We start from the raw sequence: 27,246 nt of genomic DNA, 5'->3' as shown, positions 1-27,246 counted from the left end.
TATTGCTTACTTTAGAGTTCTACACATTACTGTAAAGACTTTTCTGCTTACTTTTATTTCTTTCTGACCTTCTTTTCTTTCTGTGTGTTCAAAAAAATGATTGACTGTCTCAGCTAGTCTTCCTGCCTGTTCAGTCTACACTTCATACTATTATCTCAATATTGCTTCTAATTCACTGCCGTATTCATATCACTCCTTTACAAAAAAAGTTTCAATTCCCTATTGTCTATCAAATGAAGTATTTATGGCTGTCAGCATTTTAAGGCCTTTCACCATTTATCTCTAACCTACCTTTAAGGAGAGATTTACTCTCCTTAATGCATTTTTTTTCCTAGCTATGCTTTCCACTCCTCCTTGCCCTCCTATTTTCATTCTTTTATCTCATTTCTATGCCCTTATTTTTTTGATTTCCCCTTTCTTGGAATGGATACTTCCCCTCCCATGTTCATGTACCTCATTTATTTGTTAAAATACCTTTTGTTCCATCAGGGTAGGACTCCACTTATTATCTTATCCCTGGTCACTGTTTTCACTGACCTTTTCTAGGAAATATCTTCTGCATGCGTCTCACTTCTTTCTGTATCATGGGTATTTGTGTTCATGTTTTTTCCCCCATATTTGATTGTGTCAACAGGGAATCACAACTTCATGAAACATAAGAGAAAAACTGTGTTTATTACCAGAGAAATGAACATGCTTGTGGAACCCCTGTGCAAGTGTAAAAAGTTCACAATCAAAACAGAAGTTTGAATATTTATGAGATTACAACCAAGAAGAGAGGAGAGACTTCCTAAATGGGAGTAGCTTGGCAGAAGGAAAAGAGAAGTAGGGGTGGGAAAGGAACAATTTCTTCCCAAAGGAGAGGAGAAATTATGATTAAGTAAGATGGCAAAAGCAACATTCTTTTTACTTGGGAACTCCTAGATTATGAAGATATGATTGTCTACTTATCTACAAGGGTCCCAGATGCACTAACAGTTTCTCAGTCTGGTGCAGACTGACTGATGTCTGTCTTGACTCCCAAGGACACACAGAGAGCCTACCTAGCTTGGGGTGCAAATAGCAAATTACATCAGCTCCTGGCGGGTAAGGAGGGGACTTGACAAGTTCAGGGCCTCTTGCATATTCTGGGTCCAGTGGTTCTGGAAAATATGGCAACTCAAAGAAAAGTTCAGGGGACTCCTTAACAATTGCAAGTTCTTTAGAAGTATAGTCGTATTTTCAAGTATATAGTCTGTATCATATGTATCTTTGCTATCTCTCATCACAACACTATTTTCTAAACATAGTAGGCATTTAACACATATCTTTTAAAATGAGTTGAATTAATAATATTACCGTACATTTTAAATTTACTTTGGAAAACTTTCATTAACTGTTATATGTGTGATGATAGGAAGCCTTGTAAGTCAGTAGTGGGCCAGAGGTAACAGAAGAAAAATCTCCTTTGAAGATTTGCTGTAGTAACATAGTCACATCAGTTTTCAACTCTCTCCGCTGATGATTTATCAAATTTGAGAGAAATTTTCCAGAAAAATTGAATTTCATTTTTTAAATCCCATTTTCTTTATTCAGTATTAGTGGAGTATTAGGTCAGAATGGTTATATGATTTGTAAAATCTATGATTTTTGTTTTATCTTCTTTTAGGATGTTTCAGGAATGCCAGCTTTGTGCTGTCCTATTACACAGGGTGGAGGAGGCTTTGATTATCGATTAGCCATGGCAATTCCAGATAAGTGGATCCAGGTAAGAATATCAGTAAAGGGGGCAGCTAGGTGGCACAGTGGATAAAGCACCAGCCCTGGATTCAGGAGTACCTAAGTTCAAATCCGGTCTCAGACACTTGACACTTACTAGCTGTGTGACCTTGGGCAAGTCACTTAACCCCCATTGCCCTGCAAAAAAAAATAATAATCTGTAAAGTTTTATTAGTCTGAATAATAATTTTTGCTTATTAAAATTGTTAAACATATCATGATTACTATGGTTTATTTCTGTATTTAAGGGAGAGATCATTTTTTAGTCAAATAATTATAATTATAAAGCAAAGGTTACAATGAGGATATTTTATCTGGTCCTCAGTCACGGGAGGTCCTAATCTTACATGTAAAATTATAGTAACTGATCAGTGTTTTCCCAAGATTGCAGATTGATTTAATGGCCTATTGTCTATACCCATGGCACTTTTCTTCTGTGTTTCATAGTCATACAGGCAAACTTTATAAGTACAGTCTTCATGAATAAGAAACTCTCACTTACCTAGCACTGGTCCAAAATACTAATAATAGCTTCCTAAAAGTTTGTAAAGAACTTCACATGCATTTTCTCATTTGAGCCTCATAAATCTGTGATGTGTATACTATAAGTATTATCCTCATTTTGAGTTAGCAGAAACTGAGGCATAGATAGACTTAGTGAATTGGCCTTAGACAGGTGATAAATATCATAGGCAAGACTTAAACTGAGGTCCTCCTGGCTCCAAGGCCATCACTTTCCACTATACTAACATAGTCAGATGTAAGCCAAATAAAAATTCATACCCAGTTCTTCTTTGGTCCTTAGTATTTATACATTTGCATCTACTAGTCACTTTTGCAGTTTTTGTTAGTAACACCACACTGTAGGCCAACTGACTACTCTATATCGGTGATCAAATGAGTGCTTTGAATTTTCTACATTTGTTCATATATATACTTTTCAACATTCAAAGTAAACATAGTTACATTTAACTATTCATATAATATAATGAGCACCATACTATTTGACTTTGTAAATGGAATTTTTATTATCTCTGCCAGGATAAAAAAGCATTATATTTTCATTTTAATATACATTGCAGTTTATCACAAACTAATTCCTTCATGTTAGACAATAATATTAAATCTGTAGTTTTAAGCTATGTCTATATGACAAAAAATTTAAATTGAAAGTACTTATTTTAACAGCTGTTTACTCTTCAGCTAATATGATTAATTTTGACAGGATTTGCCTTCTCAGTACTGCTCTCATCTCAGTTCAAATTTGTATCATCTCAGATTAGTGCAAGTACCTCCTAACTATTCACTTTGCCTCCTTTCTCATAGCCCCACCTTGCTGTTAGATATCTCGAATTGGATGTCCCATAAGACACATTAAACTCAACATGCCCAAAATTGAACTCATTAGCTTTTCCCCCAAACCCTCCACTCTTCTTAATTTGCCTATTAACAAAAATACTGACATGCTCTTAGTCAGCCAGGTTCACAACCTAGATGACATCCTTGACTCATCACTCTCTCACCTGTACTTTTCCCCCATACATATCCAGTCAATGGTCAAGTGCTGTTTTCACATTGCTAACATCTCTTACATATGCTGCTTCTTCTGATGCTGCCACTAGCCTTCTACAGACTTTGTTCACCTCACACCTGGATTATTGCAATAGTCTGCTAGTTGGTCTTCTTTACTCAAGTTTCACCTTCCACCTAACTATTAGATAGATCTTTCTAAAAGGCAGGTTGAAGCAATATTGTTTGATGAATTGTGAATGACTTGACTATTCTCAACAATACAATGATCCAAGACAATCCCAAAGGACTATTGATGAAACATATTATCCACCTCCAGAGAAAGAACTGATGTTGATGGAACATACTGAAGCATGCTATTTTTCACTTTCTTTAACTTTTTTTCTTTTTATCAAGTGTTCTTGTAAGGAATGACAAATATGGTAATGTTTTACATTGTCATACATGTATAACCCATATCTGATTGTTTACTGCCTTGGGGAGGGGGGAAGGGAGGGAGGAAAGGAGGGATAACAATTAGAACCCAAAACTATAAATAAAACAGTTTATTATGAAGAAAAAAATGCAGGTTTACCATGTCACCCTCCTCCCCCTATTCCATTCAATAAACTCCATCGATTCCTTATTACCTCTAGGATTATAGTGTAATTCATAATCTGAACCTTTTCTGCCTTGTCTTTTTTTTTTTTTTTTTTTGGTGAGGCAATTGGGGTTAAGTGACTTGCCCAGAGTCACACAACTAGTAAAAGTCAAGTGTCTGAGGCCGGATTTAAACTCAGGTCCTCCTGACTCCAGGGCTGGTGCTCTATCCATTGCACCATCTAGCTGCCCCTGACTTTCTTGTTTTCTAATACCTTATTCTACCCCATATACATTGCAATCCTAAATTTTCTCAAAACCAGACATTCTATCATCCAACTCTGAGTATTTCCACTGGCCTTTCTCCCATATTTAGAATGCTATCCTCATCTTTGTTTCCAAGTTTCTCTGATTTCCTCTAAACCCTAGCAAAAGTCCCACCTTTTTCAAAAAACTTTACCTAGTCATCCTTAATCTTGTGCCTACCTTCTGATATTGCATCCACTTTATCCTTCATTTATCTTATTTATAAATAGTTGTTTGCATGTTGTCTCATTTAGACTGTGAACTTTTTTTATTTGCTTATTTGCCTTTCTTTGTAACATCAGCCCTTCTACATAGTAGAAGCTTGATAAATGCTATTTGAATGACTGACTTGCTATAGTAAACTTCAACCTTGAGCTTCAGGCAGTCAGGGTCTTTCCTCAGCTCCACCTCTAATGTGGTGATCTTCCATTTAAACTGTTCTGTCATGTTCATTCTTGGTTCTATGCCCTCTCTTGTACTTTTTCCCCCCCTGTTTTCTCCCATTCCATCTGATATATGTTTTCCAAAGCCAATGTAATAGAAAACTACTATCCAATTTAATCCTTGCTTTTATTTTTAATTTTAATCTTGCTTTTATTAATTTTTTCCTCTGTGGCAAGTACTGTAGATATGCATGGACTAGATATGCAAGAACAAAAATAAAAATAGTGTCTGCCCCTGGGTTTACTTTCAATTGGTGAACTACTATAAACTTCCTAATTAATCATGGTCTACAGTGACATTTTCCTTCTTTGAATTCCTAAAATCTTTTGGCATTACCATACAATGTGGTTTGTGAATATTGTTTTACATTTTATATTAATAGTTTGATGCATGGCCATTTCATATGCTCCATGAGATGTCCCTTGAGGAAAAGGACTATCTTTTATTTCCTTTGTATCCTTCACAAAACTAAGCAAAGCGATGAACACATAATAAGGTACTTAATGCTTGTTTATCGATTTAAGCCCGTGTTAAAAATTGAAAGAAAAAAATTAGGAACAAATTAAGTACCACATGCAATTTTTTTCTCTTCTAATTTAAATGCCTTTGCATAGAAATAAAAAGCATTTCCAAGTTTGCCAGAAAATACTTGCTGATGTTTATATCATCTTAGAGTGAGGGTTCATGGTTATAAAAGCAGCACAGTTTTTAGAGCTCAGAATTCCTGGGGTTAGTGAGCTAATGGCCATTTGTAATGCTGCTTTTTGTTCTGCCCTTTCTGTTGTTGTTAAAAAGTAATTGGGAGCAGCTAGGCAGTGCAGTGGATAGAGCACCAGCTCTGGATTCAGGAGGACCTGAGTTCAAATTTGGCCTCAGACACTTGACACTTACTAGCTGTGTGACCCTGGGCAAGTCACTTAACCCCAATTGCCTCACCAAAAACCAACAATAAAACAAAAACAAAACCAAAAACAAACAAACAAAAGTAATTGCATATCTTTTCTCCATTTGCAATATGTCTTTATACCTAATAGTTTGCATTATCATATTAGCCTGTTTTCATGTTTTTGTAACCTTTTGTTTGAATTGCTTTTCCAGGTGACACCTAAAGTATTTATGTCAAAATATTATAAGCTTATGATTAAATTCGATGATAATTACTCTTGAAACTCTTGAATTATTTATTCAGCTTCTAAGAAATAGCAGTACTTTTGATGTACATTTAAAAAAATTCTAAAATTACTTTATTTAGTCTGCTATTAAATGATGACAATTATGTCATTATTATATGATTTAGAAATAACATACCAGTAGTGTGCTATAATTATTAACTAAAACTTGACCATCATTATCAGATATGGTGGGGGAGGGTGTTCTAGAAAGCCAAAATAGATAATGATTATTTCTAAAAAGATTGCCATGTTTCACTAAACTATATGGATGCAATTTTTTCTTGTTAAGTAAGTTTGAAGAATGAGAGAAGTGCATGTTTCTGAGTGTTGGAGTCTTGGTGTTGTATTGAACAATAAACTGTTCTATTGAACACCTGATATCCTGGTGAATAAACTCCTATTTCCTTTTTTTCTAATTCCTGTGAAAATTACTTCCCATTATTACTTTTCCCTCTACTCATATCACTAGTTTAGTCAGCTCCCTGCGTCATATTTTACAGAAAAAATTGAGGCCATTTGTCACAAGCTCCCTCTTCTCACCTCTTCCCTATCTCCTACCTCTCAGATGCCTTCTGCCACTTTCTCTTCCTTCAGCTGTCTCACATGATGAAGTAGCCTTATTCCTTACTCAAGTGATCCTATTTCATCCCTTCATCCCTTCATCCCTTCAACAGATGGCCTCCTTTGTCATTCCCTCTCTATCACTTTTTCACTCTGCCTGTCTACTAGCTCATTCTCTACTGCCAACAAACAATGCTCTTGTCTTCCTTCTCCTGAAAAACCCTCACTTGATCCTTTCCTTGTTAAATATTATCCTATATCTCTTCTGCCTCTTGGAGATAAACACTAGGTGACTTTACTTTCTTTTTTTTCATGCTCTCCTTAACCCCTTACAGTTTGGTTTCCAACCTTATCATTTAAAATTTCCGGTGATATCTTAGTTGCCAAATCCAGTGGCGTTTTCTCAATCTTCATTATCTGTGACTGTTCTGCAGGTTTTGGCACTATTGCTCACCCCTCATCAATACAATTTTCTCTCTAGGTTTTCAGGGCACAGCTCTTTCCTGATTTACCTTATACCTATCTGACTGCTCCTTTACTATTTTCTTTGCTGTCTTTCACCTCCACAATACAATCAAATATGAAATTCTGTTTGGTATTCATCACCCTTGCATAAGCCCTTCATAATCTAGTCCTGTCCTATCTTTCCTGTCTTCTTATACCTTATTCTCTGCCATGTTCTCTTTGATCCAGTGACTGGCTGCTTGGCTGTCCCGAGTAGGATATTAGGTGTCTCGCCTCTGGGAATTTTCTCTGCCTTTCCCCCATGACTGGATTGTACTATTTCCTCAGTTCTTCTTACTGACTTCCTTTAAGTCTCTCAACTAAAAGCCTGTCTTTTACAGGAATCTTTTCCAACCTCACTTAATTCTAGTGCATTACCTCTATTAATTATTTCCTATTTATCCCATATAGCTTGCTCTGTATATATGTTTGCATGTTATCCCCTTCATTAGATTGTAAGCTACTTGAGGACAGGGATTGTCTTTTGCCTTCTTTTGTTTCTAATTGTATCCCCAGCACTTAACACAGTGCCTAATTTTATAAATATTGATTGATTGATTTTTCCTTCACAGTATACATACTTTTATGTCATTCAATTCCATTGTATGCTCTGGAATACTCACTTTGTTAACGAGTATCATTCATCTTCTATCCCTTCATCTCATTCATTCTATCTTCTGGCACTAATGGATATTTCTTCCTCCAGACTTCTACCATTCCCCAGCATCCTCCTCTTTTTGAAAGGTCACTCCAAATTCACATACAGGAATAACTCTCTATCCCTATAGCCTCTATCTCTGACTGTATGACTCCTCTCAGAATATGTTTTAAAGAGGGGGTACCATGACCAGCCATGTCTCATTAACTCTGCAGGCTTTACTCAGAGCTTTTTCTATTATTGCTCTTCCCCATCATCTTCCAACTTCTCTTAGCTTTCTTTTGTATATTTACTTCCCCCAATAGAATGTAAGTTCCTTGAGGGCAGGTACTGTCATTTTGCTTGTATTTGTATTCCCCATCACTTATCACAATTCCTTACAAAAAGTAAACTTTTAATAGACACTTGTTGACTGCATCTGTAGAATAAATCACACAATTCATAACTGGATTCACTCCAGATTAATATATTTAATCTCATCTGTCCCCTGCTACAGAGCAATCTTTTTATTCTTCCTTAACTGGCTCTCTGTTATGCCTCACTCCCCAGCAGTTATTCCAAAATTTGTCCTACATTTTCAAGTCCATTATGATGCTTCCACTCCCTCTCCCCCCTCTCCTCTACTGTCTTGGTTGATCATGCTGCCACTTGTTCCACTGAGGAAATGAAAGGCCATGAACTCTTTTAAGTCCCCTATTATACACACAACCTAACCATTGAACATCTACATTCTTCCTCTCCTCCTTTTGTCTAGTATCAAAGAAAGGAATGTCTCTGTTCCTTGTCATGGCTAACCCTTCTAATTGTCTCCCTAATATCATCTCCTCTAGGAGATAATGTCCTTCCTCTTTCATTGATGATACTTTATTTTTATTGGTCACTTCCCTTCTGTATACAGATTGGTCAATTATCTACAATTCTTAAAAATTCTTCACTTAAGCCCTAACATCCCCTCTAGGAATTATTTAAAATTTCTTCTTCCTTCCCTGATAAATGCCTGGAAAGAAATGCTTTAAGATCATTCATTGATTTTACTTCCTAGCTTCCTACTCACTTCTCATTCCCTTGAAACATGGCTTTGTCCCTCTACTGCTCAACTAAAACTTCTCTCTCCAAAGATACCAGTAATCTGTTAATTGCTAAAGAAAATGCCTTTTTATCAGCCATCATTCCTCCTTGACCCCTTAATAGACTTTGACACTGATTCCCAGCCTTGCTCTTAGTTTTTCTCCTTTGCTTTCATGACAAATATCTGGCTTTATTTCTACCTCTCTGGCCACCTCTTCTCAGTTTCCTTTGGTAGATGGACCACCATTTATGTTCGTATCCTTTACGATGGCCATTTCCAAGACCTTGGTCCTAGTACCTTTTCTCTGTAATCTGGATGATTTCTTTCCCCCTCAGTGGCTGAATTATCTTATCTGTAAATAATTCACAAATTATGTACATGGCCCTATTCTCTCTCCTGAATTCTTATTCTCCAACACCAACTAGATATCTTTATAAATCTGTCAAACTCAACCTGTCCAAAAGGGCAGCCTATCTTTCCTTCTAAATATGCCCATCTGACACATAGTTGTCTGTTGACAACCATCTTCTCGTTTACTTTCATATTTTTAGTCATCTTCAATTTCTCTCTTCCTCATACTACAACCAAATGTTAAATCTCAATTTAATTTCATGTTTTGCATCATTCATTTCCTCTCATAGTGACCATCCTAGTCAATGTCTTCATCATCTTCTGTATGAGTTATTGGTTTTCTTCCTTCTATTCTCAGCTAACTCCAATCAGTCTTTTTCTATGACATAGATTAGACCATATTATTCCCCTGATCAAATACCTTCAGAGGTTCCCTATTGTACCCACAATAAAATAAAGAAGGGCCTGGTATTTATAACCCTTAGCAGTCTGGCTTTATTCTACTCTCATGTTCCTGCCCTCCACATTCAAGCCAAACTAGATTTCCAGATCTTCTGACTTCTCCCAACTCTAAATAGGCAATCTCCTTCTGTACATTTGTATAAGCTGTCCAACAGTACTCTCACTCCTCATCTCTACCCCTTAAAATTCTTATTTTTCATCAGGTTTCAGTTCAGTTGTCTGCTGAACTGAGTGAAGTCTTCACAAATATTCTTTCTCTTCTTAATCTATTTCATATTCATATTTGAGTACATATAAGGGCAGAGACTTTTATTTTTGTCAATATATTCCCTGAAACATAGTGCCTGTTCTTTATTTTATAACTTTGTTTTCTTGAATGAAGTTAACAATCATAGTGGAGGAAAATATGTATCATAAGACAATTCATTTTAGTTATTTTTAAAAATTTTGTTTTGACTAGCTACTTAAGGAATTTAAAGATGAAGACTGGAATATGGGAAACATTGTGCATACCCTCATAAACAGGCGCTACCTTGAAAAGTGTATTGCATATGCAGAGAGTCATGATCAGGTAAAACAAGTATTTGTAATTATAAATCTAAATCCATTATTTAACTATATTTAAATTTAATAAATTTAGTTATGACTGAAATATTTTTACTTAGCTTAATTGTGTAAATGTATAAGATTACTTTGTTTTTTGTAGTTTTTAGAACTTAGCTCCTTATTTTATTCACATACTTCATTTCCCTACCAACAATCCTCGGCATGGTATACTTAAGTTTTGACAAAATCTATACTGATTTTTTATATATATATATATATATATACATATATATATATATATATATATATTACATATAGAAACTATTACTAAAAATCCTTGTGTGAATTTGACTTCAAAATTTAGTCTCATATCTATTTTGATTAATATGGTGATAAAATTAGCTAGCATCCTTAGTATTCTCATTTACCAAACACATTTGATATTTATTCTGATATTACTTATTTTTATTACAGTGTAAAGTGAACCAATTGGACTGAATGATCTCTAAGGCCCTTTCTATTTCTAAATTACATGATCCTATAAATAGAAAGCTGTTAGAATAAGTCAGTTTTGAGAAATTGTTACAGCTTTCAATAACTCAGATAAGTAGAACAAGTTCCAGTTAAAGAAGATCTTCTCTCAGGATGGCCTGGTGAGTGGTTATCTAAACCTACTCATCCTTCATCAGTTCAAAAGAGCTTTTTTAATAAAAAAAAAATAAGGGAAAGGAAAAGGAGAAAAAGTAGGGGAAGGATAGAAATTTTCATGAGCAAAACTTTAAAAAAAAGTGGAAATAATGAAGATGATATGAGTGAACAAAAAAGAGCTATTACTATAACAGTGAAGATTATGGTGTAAAAGAAAGCAAGAAGAAATCTTTAGATGAAGGGATTAATACTACAATAACAACTAGCCTATCAAAAATGAGAACTGAACTTCTATAGGAACTCAGAATTATCTAGAAGCTTGAAATACACAAAGATGAAGTGTTTACATTTGCATAGTGAGAGAAGAAACAGGTGTCCTCAGAAATAAGACTAGAAAAGCTGGAAATTCTTTTGTTATGTTTTGATTAACTTAAGAAAGAAAAGGTAAGGAAAAGTGAATAAATCAGAGAACAGAAGAGGAAGAGGGATATGGAATTTACTATCTTACATTATTAGGGTGTTCAAGAAGACTATATGAACATAGAGGAAGGACTGAGGGAGGAGGTATCACTTGAACCACACTTTCATCTGAGGCAGACAAAAGAGAATAGAATACATACCTACACACACACACACACACACATACACACACACACACACACAAATAAGAAATACATTTAGCTCAACAAGGAAAGAGAGAAAACTCAAGTTAGGGGGTGAGGAATGAGTGGAAGAATAGATTCAGGGAGGACTCATGATAAATCTTAAAAAGTTTAAAACATAAAAAAGCATAAAAACTTTTAATCAGGGAGCCTCTGTGTTTAAAAGAGGAAGGGCAGGCAAGTAGAAGCAGATTTCAAGTAGAGATCACTGGTACTAAGCACTCTCCTCTCTCACCAACAAAAGTGAAAAATATAAAAGGAGAAGATGAAAGAAAACAAGCTATAAGAATTTAGGGCCTCAAATGTATATATAAGTGAAGAAATGATTGAATGAAAAAAAATAAAGTACTTATTATATGCTATGTATTGTTCCCAGAAAGTATTTGTACTGAAGGAGCTCATATTCAACTAGTGTGAACCGACATAAGTAGGGGATTTCAACTAAGTGATATAGGAAAACCCCATGGTGTTAGGGTACAATTAAATTAAACTAAATTAAATTAGAGTACAGTTAGATTAAGGCTTTCTCCATCAGGGTGTGAGTGGCTGAAGTAGAGCCAGTGGTTTGACCAGCCTGGCATATGCCATCCCTGTCTCTCACTCTGGGTTACTTACTGCTGCAATTGTATTAGATTTCTTCTGTTTCTGGGAGTTGGTCAGTAGTTTGTATTGGTAAAGTTAGTAACAATAAACAAATAAAAATAAAAGAAGGACAAAAACCCAGCAACAACAGTGATAATGGGAAAAGTAAAGAGGTCTAGATAAAACTAAGAATTATCTGGCACCTTTACAAAAATCAGCCATCTATAATATGATATCTTAGAACCCTCTCAAATGAGATGTAGAAAAGCAGAAATAACCCAGCAGTACCACTACTAGATCTGTATCCCAGAGAGATCATAGAAAAGGGAAAAGGACTCACAAAATATTTATAGCAGCTCTCTTTGTGGTGGCAAAGAATCGAAAATTCAGGAGATGCCCATCAATTGGAAAATGACTGAACAAGTTGTGGTGTATGAATATAATGGAATACTATTGTGCTATAAGAAATGTTGAGCAGGCAGATTTCAGAAAAAGCTTGAAAGACTTACATGAACCTGGTGCTAAGTGAAGTGAGAAGAACCATTGTACACCGTAACAGCAACATTGTGTGATGATCAGCTGTGACAGACTTAGCTCTTCTTAGAAATACAAAGATACAAGCCAATTCCAAAGGACTCATGATAAAAAATGCTTTCCACATCCAGGAAAAGAACTGTGGAATCTGAAGACAGATCAAATCATAGTATTTTTACTAAAGTGTAAATTCCCAGGAGTGAAAATGAAAGAAAATTCAAAATAAATTAATAAGAAAATAAAAAATTTTAGAAATTATTTATTTCAATTATATTCTAGTATAATACTCACATGAAATGGATGAATACTTATCATGACTATAAAATGCCCATATAAACAGAAAAAAATGGAGAAAGTAAGTATCCTAGCCATAGAAACACAAATTAAACAAGCCCATAAATGAGCTCCTAAAGGAAAAAACACACACAGGAGCAGCTATATTTCTAAATAAATTCTATCAAACATTCAAAGAACAATTAATTTCAATATTATGTAAACTTTTTTAAAAATTGTTAAAGAAGGGTTCTTGCTAAATTCCTTTAATCCAAATATTTAAACCATGGAGAAACAAAATTGTGGAAAAAAGCAACAACCTTTATTTCTAAATAATGTAGATGCACATGTATTAATTAATTAAAATATTAGGTATCCACAGAAAATCAGAAAAATTATATACTATAATTAAGATAGTTATACAAAAATGCCAGAATTGGTTAATTTTAGGAAAACTAAACACAATAGACTATTAATAATAAAAATTATTTAAAAGATTAAATAAATAAATACAGGGGATAAAGCAAGGTTACCTGTTATCACTATTTTTTAAATATAGTGCTAGAAAGACAAAATTATTACAATAAAACAATAATTATAATTGGAGTAAACCTATTAAGGCTCACAAATTTTTCACATGGACCCCTTTCTTCTGATACTGCCAATGCTATTTACGTTAACTTATTTATTCTGTGTTGTGCCAACCAAACTATCAAAGGATTACATTAATGAGCCAGAAAAAAAGTGACAGAATTCATCTGAAACACAAAAGACCAAGAATATGAAGGGAGGTAAAACTGGTTTATTAGCTCACATTCTTCCAAGAAAATTTTTGCAGAATAAGAAATTCATTTTTCCTCACTTAACCTATTCATTCTAAGGAAGGGAATTGCAATATGTAAATTTGGCTCAAATTATAATTGTAATACATTTTATATTTTATTTGTCCCCATGTTTTTTATTGCTGTAGGCTCTTGTTGGTGATAAGACCCTGGCATTCTGGTTGATGGATGCAGAAATGTATACAAACATGAGTATACTGTCCCCTCTTACTCCAGTTATTGATCGTGGAATACAACTTCATAAAATGATTCGTCTCATTACTCATGCACTTGGAGGAGAAGGCTATCTGAACTTTATGGGTAAGTGTGTCTTATCCTTATTAAATATGAATTTCAGGTGAATACAATTAAGCATTTAATATGATTATGTTCTATCCAAAATAATTTAAATTAATATATAAATCGTTTTCATACTATCAAGTTGGAAATAATAAATTAAAATTCCATTTTTATATTTGCATCTAGCATAAATTATTAAAAGAAAGTAATACAAAAAAATATTGTCCTGATAAAATATTTAAAGAAATTCTAAGGTTCTACTTGCATTAGTTTCTTGTCTTAATCTTTGTTGAATTGACATTTATTTAAAGTAGGTCAATTAGGAATCAATATTTTTGTGGTTGTCTAAATAATTTTTATTATAGTAGAATTTGCCACATGAAAAATATGTTGATATAATATCCTAAAATAAATAATTTTCAGTCCTCTTAGTGTTGGAGAATTTGTTATAAACACAAGGTAGAATTGACAAAGAATAGACCCTTCATAAAATAAATGTTTACCTTTTTTGAAGAAGGATGAAGTTGAAACAGGTTTGTTTACTTCATTGAGATGAGGAAATTGGTCAAGAGGTTGACTGATTTGTCCTTGTAAACTGGTGATGACCAAGTTACTTTTAAAAAGGAGTAAAAAAATGTTTGAGAAGCATATCAGGTAAAGTGACTTGTCAGAATAGCCTTGCATGATAACATTAATTAAATATGCTTTATTTGAACTTCAAGTAATTTTATTAGCATTAGGGTCTTGAGGGAAAGAAATGGTTCAGTTGTATACAGCTTGCTGATAAATAAAAGGGATTAGCATTAATCAAGATTCTCATATAAGGCTTTGAGAGAGGAAGGGTCTTTGTTTATCTTTATATCCCCTGTAGCTCTCTAGCACCATGTCCTGCACATAATAGGCAATAGATAAATAGTTTGTAAAATGAATGAATGAATGAATGCAGAATGAGTTATCTCTTTGTTTCTTCCCAGGAAAGCCTCAGAGGTAAGCAAAGTCTACTGGGCATGTTTTTAATTTAATAAGTTTTGTAAGAGCAAATGCTCACACCTCAACCTAGTAATAAAAAAGATTTGCGTGAACTAAGCCTATTTAGTGAAAACATGTATCTATGGTGTTCGATAAAAAGCAGAACAGTCAATGACCCTTATTGTGCCATATTCTAAACAACCTCCAAGTGTATCTGTTTTGTTTCATTAAGATTTAAAATATTTCACTAACATCAAGCTATAGTTGTCAATCGAGTTCCAGAAGACTCCAGCAAATGTACAAAATTGAACATGTAAAAGCTGTGGCTCTAAATAATTTTTCCTTTATCAATAAATAAAAGCAGAAGTAAAAAAATATATATATAGCTCATTAAATAATTTTACAACTGTTACTGCATTATTATTGATATGTATTTATATATTGTCATCCTAGATATTGAGTATATATCATTGTTGTTATTTATCTCCACCATCATCATAATTATGGTCACTTTTCCCCATGTAAATAGGAGTCTCTTTATGTGTACATAATACACATAAATTAAATGAAAAAATAAAACAAAAATCAATTCCCCACATTTCTAATTCTCCATATATTTAGCATTTCATAGAAAAAACTTTTTAAAGTTTTTAATGCAGCTTGAGACTGAGAATTTTGGGGTATTTCATATTTGTAGCCCTGAATCATTTTTCCACTTCCATATATTATACCCAAACTAAGATTGACAAATAGTTTGTTAAAATAACAAGAACAAACCTACCCTCCAGCTTATTGTGAGTTTGATGGAGTTAAGAAGTATAACGAGTGACTTATTTTGGAGTGAACAAAGCAAATTTTCATTATTGATTTCTGTCTCTTATTTACAGAAGCTGTCTTAAAAATATGTCAGTTTAAAACATTCTTGGTGTCTTGACTTGTTCAGATAGGTAGGTTGAAATAAATCAATTAGAGTATTGTTTTCCTCTCTTATCAATCTCCTTATAAATATCCTTACTCAAACATCTACCATTAGTATTAGTTCTGCCTTCTGAGGCCCAGTAGATTATAAATAACATTCCTCTTTTGAGAAATAGCCTTTCAAATATTTGAAGGCACCCATCTTGCCCTCATCTCCAGACTAATATCTTCCTCACATGGCATGATCACAAGATTGTTCATTATCCTCGTTGCCTTTTTCTAGACATTTTCCCATTTATCTACATCATTCTTAAAATATTGCACCATAATTGAACATAGAAGTCTAGATGTGTTCTGAGCAGAGCAATTTACAACAGGATTATCACTTCTCTCACCTTTCCTGTGCTTCTCTAAGCAGCTTAAGTTTGATTTGTCTTTTTTAGTTTGTTTTTTTCTTACCATATAAGAAAAGGAAATTTAATTAGCAATAGCTGACCAAGACCTTTTAGAAGAAGAAAGGTAAAGATATTCATTGAGGCTTATAGCAATAACAATAATAGTAATAATAACAAACAGTAGTAGTAGTAGTAGTAATAGTAGTAGTAGTAGTAGTAGTAGTAGTAGTAGTAGTAGTAGTAGTAGTAGTAGTAGTAGTAGTAGTAGTAGTAGTAGTAGGGAACATTTACCACAGCACTTATTATGTTCTAGGCACAGTGCTAAAGTGCTTTTACAATTACTATTTCATTTGATCCTCATAAGAACCCTGGGAGTTAGTTGCTAAAATTATCCCCATTTTACAGATGGGGAAATGAAGTAAAACCTGTTAAGTGATTTGGCCAGTGCCACACAGCTAAGTAAATCTAAGGCTGAATTTTTACTCAGGTTTTCCTGACTTCAGGCCCAGTACTCTGTCCACTGTGCCACTTAGCTTCTGCATTAACAGCCTGAGTCTTAGTCTCTGAGCCAACTAAATCTTGGGGACAATTTCAATACCTTTAAAAAAAATTAAATAACTTTAGATTGATGCCTTCTGTTTCTTACATTATAGTTATCTCAGTTATTCCTCCCTATTCCAAGACCCAGTGCTGTATTCATTGAGCCACCGAGGTGCGTCCAGTTAAGCAATTATCAAGAAACAAAAACATCCCAAAATCCTCAAAAAAAAATTTTTTTTTAATTTGCTCAAAGAAATGAGCTAGCAAAGTTCTTAAAATGAAAAAAAAAATCATGAATTGAAAGATCAGGAAAAGGACAGAAACTAGGAGGAGCATTATCTAGCAAAGTCCCCTCCCCCCCTTGACAAGTTATGTTTTCACATTCTTATTATGTCATATTTTCTCTTAGGAACTTAAGAGTCTTGGCATGTTTTCTGCTTTATGCTAGTCAAGCAATTCATTGCTGGCTAAAGCTTTTGAAGTTTTCCTGATACTGTGTGTATAAACAAAACAAATTATCCTAGTTTTTCCCTGACCTAATTTAATATCATCAAAATTTTCTGATCTTATCTAAAGTTACTGTCAAATTTTAGTTTAATAAATGCCATCCTATACTTTAGATAACAATCAACTTTTAGATTGGGGTTATGAGTTCTTCCTTCTTCCTTGGGAAAAATAGCACTTGATACCTCAAGGAACTGTATCTATGTATTCATCAGTATGGATTCCCCTTCTTGAATTCTCTCCTACATTTATCCTAGAGAGTATAGAGAGAGAAGAGAGAGAGGCCCAGAGCTTTGGTGATGGTAGATGAACAAAAGGGAAGAGGGATACAGATGCTGATGCAGCAAGAGACTGTGAAGAGAAGTAAGACACGTAAGGAAACAAAGGGGGTAGAGTGTCATGAAAAGCTGGAGAGGACAAAATATCCAGAAGGGAAGGGTGTTATATGATATCAGATGCTCTAGAGAGATCAAGAAGGGGAATATACTTCCTATTCATCTCTACCAATTAGAATACCTAGTTTCTTTCAAACCTTCATCTAAATACAACTCATAACTCACGTAAGACCTTTCTGATTCTCTAACTGCTAGGCCTAAAAAAAAAAAAAAACTTACCCTGTATATACTTTGTATATGGGGTGTGTGTGTGTGTGTGTGTGTGTGTGTGTGTGTGTGTGTGTGTGTGTGTGTGTATACACCTATTGTTTCTCCTGATAGAATGTTAGCTCCATAAGAACAATGATTATTTCATTTTTCCCATTGTATCCCCAGTACCTAACTCAATGCTTGGCACACATTAGATGTTTAATGAATGCATGTTGGTGTATTGTTGAAACAGCTTAAATTTTTTTTTAAAGTATATATTGCCTTTTCTTTTTCTTTTTTGGTGAGGCATTTGGGGTTAAGTGACTTGCTCAGGGTCACACAGCTAGTATGTGTTAAGTGTCTGAGGCTGGATTTGAACTTAGGTCCTCCTGACTCCAGGGCCAGTGCTCTATCCACTGCTCCACCTAGCTGCACCATATTGCTTTTTATATACCATAGAAGAAAAGACAAGTAGGAAATAAGCACAAAAACTTGGCATCTTCTTGAAGGAACAGTGTAAGAAACAATAGTAATAAAGCTCAGTGCAGTAAAAAGGAATTTTTAAAATTAAACTCATATTGAGGGGAAAAGAGGTTCAAAGAAGTGATAGGCCTACTACTCAGGGTTAATGATACAATATAATGAACTGCAGATAAGCAAATCCATAAATTCTTACCTTGTCCCTTTTTTCTCTGCTGAATAGAATTCTTTGGACTCCAAAGAACATCGAAAAACAATTCCAAAAGAAAATTGTCATACCAGAGATGTATGGAATTTAGTAAGAGAACATCTAGCTTCTTGTAATGAATTGAAGTCACAAGTCAGACAAACTTTATTCTAAGGCACCAAAAAGACTTGTATAGGATTGCTGAGTGATTCAGAAAGATGGAAAGGGTCCAAAAAAACCCAAACTGCCTGCTTTGAAATATTGTTGTTGTTTGTCCTTCGTTCTTGAAGAGGACCATGACATCAGGGTAATGCCATGACTTGCAGTGAATTGGTTTTAAGTGAGGTGGGGCTGTGCAAGCTCACCAACCTCACTCTCCTCCAGAGCCATCTGGCTTCAGTGGCAAGATATATATCAGGATGCCTGGAGATGGCCCTGGATGTTTAAGGCAATTAGGGTTAAGTGACTTGCCCAGGGTCACACACCTAGTAAGTGTCCAAGATAAGATTTGAACTCAGGTCCTTTTGACTCCAGGGCCAGCCTCTATCCACTGCACTGCCTAGCTGCCCACATTGAAATAAAGCCCTGGTGACAACCTATTTGCCCCTGAAAATAACTTCAGATTTAGTCAATGTGTAGAGTAATGGAAAGAAAGCTAGACATGGACTCAGATTTCCTTAGTAAAGGAAATCCATAGATAGATAGCCATATAAGGAATGATAGAGGACAGGGCACTATAACATGATCCCCATTTATCTGGGCTTCTGCTCTTTCAATAATGGTATAGTACAATATTTAAGATTATTATTATTTTTTTTTTTGGCAGGGAAATTGGGGTTAAGTGACTTGCCCAGGGTTACACAGCTAGTAAGTATTAAGTGTCTGAGGCCGGTACTCCTGAATCCAGGGCCGGTGCTTTATCCACTGCATCATCTATCTTCCCCAAGAATTTATTTTTAAGAAGACTGAGAATTACTTGTATTTTATTTCTGATTACCCTGTTCTTACTTCCTTATTTCCTTTATTTCCCTTTTCAATTATTTCTTTGGGTTAAATCAGCATACTTTTTCACTCATTTACTTATTTGTTTGTAGTGCCCAGAACATAGTAGGTACTTAATCAATTCTTGCTCATGATTGAAAAGAATAGTATTATTCTTTTTTCCTTCAGTCATTCTCCAGTTGATGGACATTCCTTTGATTTCCAATTCTTAGGCACCAGAATGAGTTGCTATAAATATTTTTTGTACAATTTCCCTCCCTTTTCTCTTTTTCAGTTATTATTGTTAACTGTTTCCCTCCATCCTTTTCCCTTCCCCTTGATATTTACTCTATTTTCTATCTTCTTTCACCCTATTCCTCTTCAAAAGGGATTTGCTTCTGACTGTCCCCTCCCCCAATCTGTCCTCCCCTCTCCCCCCCCCCCTTATCCCCTTCCCCTCCTATTTGCCTACAGGGTTAGATAGATTACTCTACCCAATTGAGTGTGTATGTTATTCCCTACTTGAGCCAATTCTGATGAGATTAAGGCCTTTGAGGCAATTATGTTGAGTGCTAGGCTCATTTACTGCCCAGTTTAAATAGATTACTCCACCCAATTGTATGTGTCTTAATCCTTCCTTAAACCAACACTGATGAGACTAAGGATTTTGAGCCTATTCTGATGAGTGTAAAGGTCATTTACTGCTCTGCTCCTCCCCCATCTCTTCCCCTACTCTATAAGCCTTTTCCTGTTTCTTTCTTGTGGGATTTCACCCCATGCTACCTCTGCCCTTCCCCCTCCCCCAGGGCATTCCTCTCAGCCCTCAATTTTACTCTAAAGATGTCATCATGGGGCAGCTAGGTGATACAGTAGACAAAGCACCCACTCTGAACCCAGGAGGACCCCAGCCCCAATCCTGCTTTAGACACAAGACACTCACCCACTTCACAACTCCAGGAATGTCACCCAACTCCAACTTTTTATGAAAGTCAGATTTTCCATTCAGTTCAAGTCTTTTCATCACAAATACCTGGAAGTCGTCTTTTTCATAGAAGTCTCATTTTTTCGTCTGAAAGATTATATGCAGTTTTGCTTGGATAGGTGATTCTTGGTTATAATCCCAATTTCTTTGCCCTCTGGAATACCATATTCCATGCCCTCCAATCCTTTAATGTAGAAGCTCCTAGATCTTGTGCTATCCTGACTAGGGCTCCACAGTACTTGAATTCTTTCTTTTTTTGGCAGCTTGCAATATTTTCTCCTTGACCTGGGAGCTCTGGAATTTGGCTGTAATATTCCTGGGAGTTTTCCTTTTGGCATCTCTTTCAGGAGGTGATTGATCAGTTCTTTCTATTTCTATTTTAACTTCTGCTTCTAGAATATCAGGGCAATTTTCCCTGACAGTTTCTTGGAAGATGATGTCTAAGCTCTTTCCTTGATCATGGTTTTCATGTAGACCGATAATTTCCAAATTCTCTCTCCTGGATCTATTTTCTAGGTCAGCAGTTTTTCCAAGAAGATAGTTCACATTGCCCTCTCTCTTTTTTTTTTTTTTATTCATTTGGATTTGCTTTATTGTGTCTTGGTTTCTCATAAAGTCACTAACTTCCATTTGTTCAGTCCTAATTCTTAGGCAATTATTTTTGTCAAAGAGCTTTTGTATCTCCTTTTCCATTTGATTTTTCAAGCTATTGACTTTTTTCTCATGTCTTTCCTGCTTCACCCTCATATCTCTTTACATTTTTTCTTCTACCTCTCTGACTTTATTTTCAAAGTCTTTTTTGAGCACCTCTTTGGTCTGAGACCAATTCATATTTTTCTTGGAAGCTTTAGTATAGGGGCCCTGACATGGCTATCCTCCTCTGAGGGTGTACCTCAATATTCCTTGTCACTAAAGAAACTTTCTATGGTCCTCACCTTTCTCTGTTTGCTCATCTTGCCTTTCTTTTACTTGACTTTTAGCTCCTTAAAGTATGGCATTGTTTCCAGGCTGCACTGTCCCAAGCTTCAGGGAGTCCCAGGTGTTATGGTTTAAGGATGGGCAGGCTCTTCACTCACCTGGCCTATTCTTTCCACTGTAGATAACCCCAGGCCTTCTTGCTAATCAACCAGACAGCAAAACTTTGTGTGCTGTGGTTTTCAGTGTCAATGAGACTGTGCCCCTCCCTGACCTGGGCCACTGCTACTAAAGCCTATCTCCTGGTTCGCAGCAGGGGTGAAAAACCCAAGTTCTGCCTCAGCCCCAGCAGAGACCCCTATAATCTCCCCTCTGCCAAGGGCTCAGCCCTCTCACCAGACTGTGAGCTAAGTTCTAGACAACACTGGTGCTGCAGCTGATTCTGAGGCTCTGGGGGTCTCTTTCTCTGGTGAGGACTTCCTGGGACTGGATCTGTGTTAGCATGACTGTGGGGTTGGGCTCCACTCTTGTCTCAACACAGCAGCTCCCTCCTTCTGACCTTCCAAACCGTCATTGGTTGGAAAATGATCTCAGCACATTATTCTGTGGATTTTGCTGCTCCAGGAATTATCCTATGGAATTATTTGGAGGTTTTTTTGGAGCGATCGTGTTGTGAATTCAAATAGTATTATTTATAGTGAATAAAACTCTTTTGGAGATTTACAGTGGGAAAGATAAAAAGGGTACATGAAAAGAGAAAAGAATAAAAAAAAGTAGACGGATGAAAAATGAAAATGTACTTATTTAGAGTAAGAAAAACCATTGTTTCTGGTTCACCAGAATCAATTTTTCAGAATTCTGGTTTCACCAGAAAAAGTGAAAGGTAATGCTATCTTCAGTAAACTTAAATCTTTCAAAATTAATTATCTTTATAATATTTTCCAGTTCATAAAACTCTTCCCAGATTTTTCTAAATCTTTCCTTGTCATCATTTCTTACAGTACAGTATCATTCCATATACCATAACCTGTTCAATTGTTCCCCAATTAATGAGCACGCCCTCAGTTTCTAAGTCTTTGTCACCATGTACCAGGTTGCTACTGCAGGTTCCTTTTTCTTTGATCTGTGTAGGGTACAGACTACACTGTGTAGTGGTATCACTGAGTCAAAGGTATGCAGGTTTTGGTTCTGATTAGCTTTCCAAAGTGGCTGGACTAGTTTACAACTCTAAAAGTGCATTAATATACCTGTTTTCCCACAGCTTCTGGAGCATTTGCCATTTCCTGTTTTTAACAACTTTGTCAATTTGATGGGTGGCGAGGTGCTACCTAGAAGTTTCTGTTTTATCCTAGCGTCAATAGGGAATCACTGGAGTTTACTGCATATGGGAGTGACATGTTCAGTTCTGTACTTAAGGAAAATGATGCTGGCAGCAGTCTGTAGGATAGATGGGAGTGATGAGAGATCAGTTAGGAAGTTCTTGGACTAATCCCATGAAGTGATGAGGGACTGATCCTTATGAGTGGCAGTGTGAGCAGAAAGAAGTTTATCCTTTTTCAGTCCCAGATTATGAGTTACATTTGAAAATTTGTTTATTATTGGTCCTGTACAATGGACCCTTTCAGGCATTTTTGAATGCTTTATGATTTAGGGATTCTTTGAGTAATGGCAAAAAGAACATTACGGTATTTGAAAGAATAATGTAAGCAGAAAACTTTACAGTGAACTTTTTGCATCAGGACAGGAAAAATTAAATTGTTAGACTTTTCAGCTTCTTTCCCTAATCTCAGTTTTATCTGTGTTCAAACCATATGATTGATAATAAGGGACGAACTATTTTGGTTTACACAATGTGGGTCATCTCACACAAAAACACACATATATCGTTTTGTTGCATTTTTGTTTAGGAATTTTAATACGATCTTTTACTGTTGGCTTCAGTAATGAGTGATACCTGCAGAGAGAGCTATAATTACAAACTAGCAATTTTCTATCTCAGCAGTACTTAGAAATTTCCATTGCTAAAATTAAGGATTCTCTCAATATGGTGTTACATTTTGACTTTTGTAAGCTTAATAGGACATCCTTTTATAAATAGTTCATATTTAATGGAGAACATAACATTTTGTCCAATCCATTGGAGGAAAGTTGGAATTTTTTTTTTTTTGGTGCTTTGTGTTAATCTGCATTAATCTTCATCTACCATGTACTACACTGTGAAAAAATAAGTGATCTAACTTTAAATTTACTGTATTTGATTGTATAAAATCCTTTTTTCCTGAGAGATAGGGATACAGGAAAAATTCATATATCTTCCTGCTAACTAGTGGAATTGGCAGTTTTGGAGCTGAATGAAATATGAATAATAGAAGTACAAGATAAATATAGAAAAATTATTCAGTATTCTAAATATCCTAAAGCATAGTTGCTATTTCAGGTGGTAACATGATCAACAAAATAGAGGAAAGGTGGGAGGACTAAACATATTCTTTGAACCTTAGATGCTCTCAGAACTCCCCAAAACAGAAATTATTTGCCAAACATAAAACAACTTCAGCTATATCCATGGTGTAAGACACTAGAAACCCAAAGAAGAGAGTAAGAACCTCTGGAAATGGGCACAAAACAATGAAAATTAAAAGCTAATGAACAGGACTAGCTGAAGGTAAAGAGAGGAAGGAGCACTCTATTTGACCAGTGAAGAGTGGGGGGAAAAAGAAGGAAAGAATAATAAGAAAATCAGGAAAGGAAAACTCTAAAAGTATTGAGAACAGCAAGGGGATATTGAGGGTGAAGGATAACAGAAGGGGTTGGGGAGATCATAACTTTAAAAAAAAGTAGAAAAATGGAGTAAAATATAAAGCTAACTCATAAATTTAGTTTTATATTTCATTTTCCCAGTGCATGTAAAAATATTTAACGTTAATTCTTTGAATATTTTATTTTTCAAAAATTAAATATAAATAATTTTAACATTAAGAAAAACTTTTTTGAATTCCAAATTCTCTCTCTCTCCTTCCCTTCCATCATCTCTTCCTAACACAGGAAAGAATTTGATATGGGTTATGTATGTTCTATCATGCAAAACATTTCCAGATCAGGCATGTTGTGAAAGAAACAAAGCAAGAAAACAAAAAAGGTCTTGACAAAAATGAAGAGTGAAAAATAGCATGCTTTGGTTTGCTTTCATCAGTTTTCTTTCTCTGTAGGTGGATAACATTTTTCATCATGAGTTCCTTGCAATTGTCTTGGATTATTGTATTGCTGAGAATACCTGAGTCATTCACAGTTGATTATTGTATAATATTCCTGTTACTGTGTATAATGTTCTCCTGTTTCTGCTAACCTCACTTTGCATCAGTTTATGTAAATCTGTTCAGATTTTTCTTAAATTGTCTGCACAACAGTATTCCATTATAATCATGTACCACAACTCGTTCAGCTATTCCCTAATTGATGGATATTCCTTCAGCTTCTAGTTTCTCGGTGCCAGAAAAAGTTATTTTATTTACGTACATATATAATTATAATATTATATATATTATATTATAAAGATGCACTTGTCTGTCACTCAGAGTGTGAATTGCAGACCTTGATGCATTGCTTCTCCCAAGCTTACACAGACTTTGGCCTAACCATTAATCTTAAAAAGATGAAAGTCATGTGTCAGAGTGCTGTGTCGCCTCCACTGATACACATTGGTAGCTACCAGTTGGATGTCGTAAGCCAATTCTCCTATCTTGGCTCTATTGTCAGTGACAATTTGTCACTTGATTCTGAGATCAATCAGAGGAGTGGGAAAGCTACTTCAAACATGTCTAAGTTTGCCAAGTGTGTCTGGGCAAACAGTAAAGTGACAAGATGAACCAAATTTGCCGTCTATAGAGCATGCGGTTAGTCTCAGGTCAAAGACCTGCTGGATGCCCCCAGCTTCACTACAGAGATGTATGCAAGTGAGACTTGAGGGCTCTGGGAATAGACACCGGCAGCTGGGAGGAGATGGCCAAGGACCATGCACAATGGAGTTCAGTACTCAGGAGCAGTTTGCGTGCAGCTGAGGTGGGCCTCCAAGCTCCGGAGAAAGAAAAACAAATGAGACGCAGGAACTGACAGGCAACAGAGGGCACAGTTTTCCGATGTCCTCATTGTGGCAGGAGCTGCGGCTCCCATATCAGACTGCACAGCCACACTGTGGCCTGTGGCTCTTCAAGGCACTGATCCATGGTCATCCACAACTGGCAGAAGTCTACCATATATATCCATCCAAATAGGTCCTTTTCCTTTTTGTTTTTGATCTTTTGGGAATACAGATTTAGTAGTGGTATTGTTGTATCAAAGTGTATGCACAGTTTTATAGCCCTTTGGCATAACTCCAAATTGCTCTCCAGAAGGGTTGAATCAGTCCACAACTCCACCAGTGGTGCATTAGTGTCCCATTTTTCCCACATTCCCTCAAATAGTGTATCATTTCCCTTTTTATGTTATATTAGCCAATATGATAGGTGTGAGTTGGTTATTTTCAATAGTGATTTAGAGCATTTGTTCATATATCTATAGATCATTTTGATTTCTTTGTCTGAAAACTGCCTGTTCATATCCTTTGACTATTTATCATTTGGGAAATGACTTGTATCCTTTAAAGTTTGATTCAGTTCAATATATATTTGAGAAATAAGGCCTTTAACAGAGACACTTGCTGTAAAAAAAATTTTTTTACAGCTTTCTGCTTTCCTTTTAATCTTAATTGTATTGATTTTATTCGTGCAAAACCTTTTTAATTTAATATAATAAAAATTATCCATTTTTTATATTGTAATGTTCTCTATTTCTTATTTGGTCATAAATCCTTCCCTTCATTTATGTGACAGATAAACTATTTCTTGCTCCCTTAATTTGTTTATGATATCACAATTTATGTTTAAATCACATGCCCATTTTGAATTTATCTCAGTATATGGTGTAAGATGCTAATCTATACCCAGTTTCGACCATGCTGTTTTCCATTTTTCCTAGTACCTTTTGTCAAATAATGAAATCTTGGATCTTTGAGTTTGACAAACACTAGAGTACTATGGCCTTTTACTATTGTGTATTATGTATTTAACCTATTCCACTGATCTGCCTATTTCTCATCCAATAACAAATTGTTTTGCTGATTACCACTTTATAATACAGTCTAAGAACTAATATGGCTAGGCCACCTATCTTCATTTTTTTCCCCCATTAATTCCTTTGGCATTCTTGACCTTTTATTCTTTCAGTTGAATTTTGTTATTAATTTTTCTAGCAATATAAGATATTTTTGGTAGTTTAGTATGACACTGAATACAGAAATTAATTTAGGTAGAATTTGTCAATTTTATTATATTGATTCTAGCTCTACCAAATCTGAAGCTTTACTGTAAAGTGGTAGTCATCAAAACTAACTGGCTAAGAAATAGAGTGGTGGATCAATGGGGAATAGGTTAGGCACAGGAGATGCAGTAGTAAATGACTTTAGTAATGGACTGTTTGATAAACCCAAAGACTCCAGCTTCTGGGATACGAACTCAGTGTTTGACAAAAACTGCTGGGAAAACTGGAAGATAGTATGGCAGAAACTAGCCATAGACCAACATCTTACACCTTATACTAAAATAAGGTCAAAATGGGTACATAATTTAGACATAAAAGATGATACCATAGGTAAATTAGGAGAGGAAGGAATAGTTTACGTCTCAGATTTATGGAAAGGACAATAGTTTATGACCAAACAAGAGACAGAGAATATTATGAAATGCAAAATGGATGGTTTTGATTACATTAAATTAAAAAGGTTTTGTACAAACAAAAGCAATGCATCCAAAATTAGAAGGCAGAAAGCTGGGAAACAATTTTTATAGCCAGTATTTCTGACAAAGGCCTCATTTCTAAAATATATTGGGAACTAAATCAAATTTATAAGAATCCAAGTCATTCCCAAATTGAGAAATAGTTAAAGGATATGAACAGGCAGTTTTCTGATAAAGAAATCAAAGCTATCTAATGCCAT

General features: G+C 35.2%; 1 protein-coding gene across 1 annotated transcript in view; it reads left to right on the top strand.

Annotated features, from left to right (window-relative positions):
• Positions 1–27,246, top strand: part of GBE1 (1,4-alpha-glucan branching enzyme 1) — a 271,477-nt gene that overhangs the window by 171,252 nt on the left and 72,979 nt on the right. Inside the window, exons 10-12 of the mRNA XM_043990842.1 lie at positions 1,649–1,747; positions 9,855–9,965; positions 13,610–13,781. Of these exons, the coding sequence (XP_043846777.1) occupies positions 1,649–1,747; positions 9,855–9,965; positions 13,610–13,781 (382 nt within the window). The remainder of the gene's footprint in view (positions 1–1,648; positions 1,748–9,854; positions 9,966–13,609; positions 13,782–27,246) is intronic.

This window comes from Dromiciops gliroides, chromosome 3, assembly GCF_019393635.1.
Source record: "Dromiciops gliroides isolate mDroGli1 chromosome 3, mDroGli1.pri, whole genome shotgun sequence".
Lineage (NCBI taxonomy): Eukaryota > Metazoa > Chordata > Mammalia > Microbiotheria > Microbiotheriidae > Dromiciops > Dromiciops gliroides.
The sequence above is the reverse complement of the archived record's forward strand: the minus strand, read 5'-3'. Positions and strand labels throughout refer to the sequence as shown.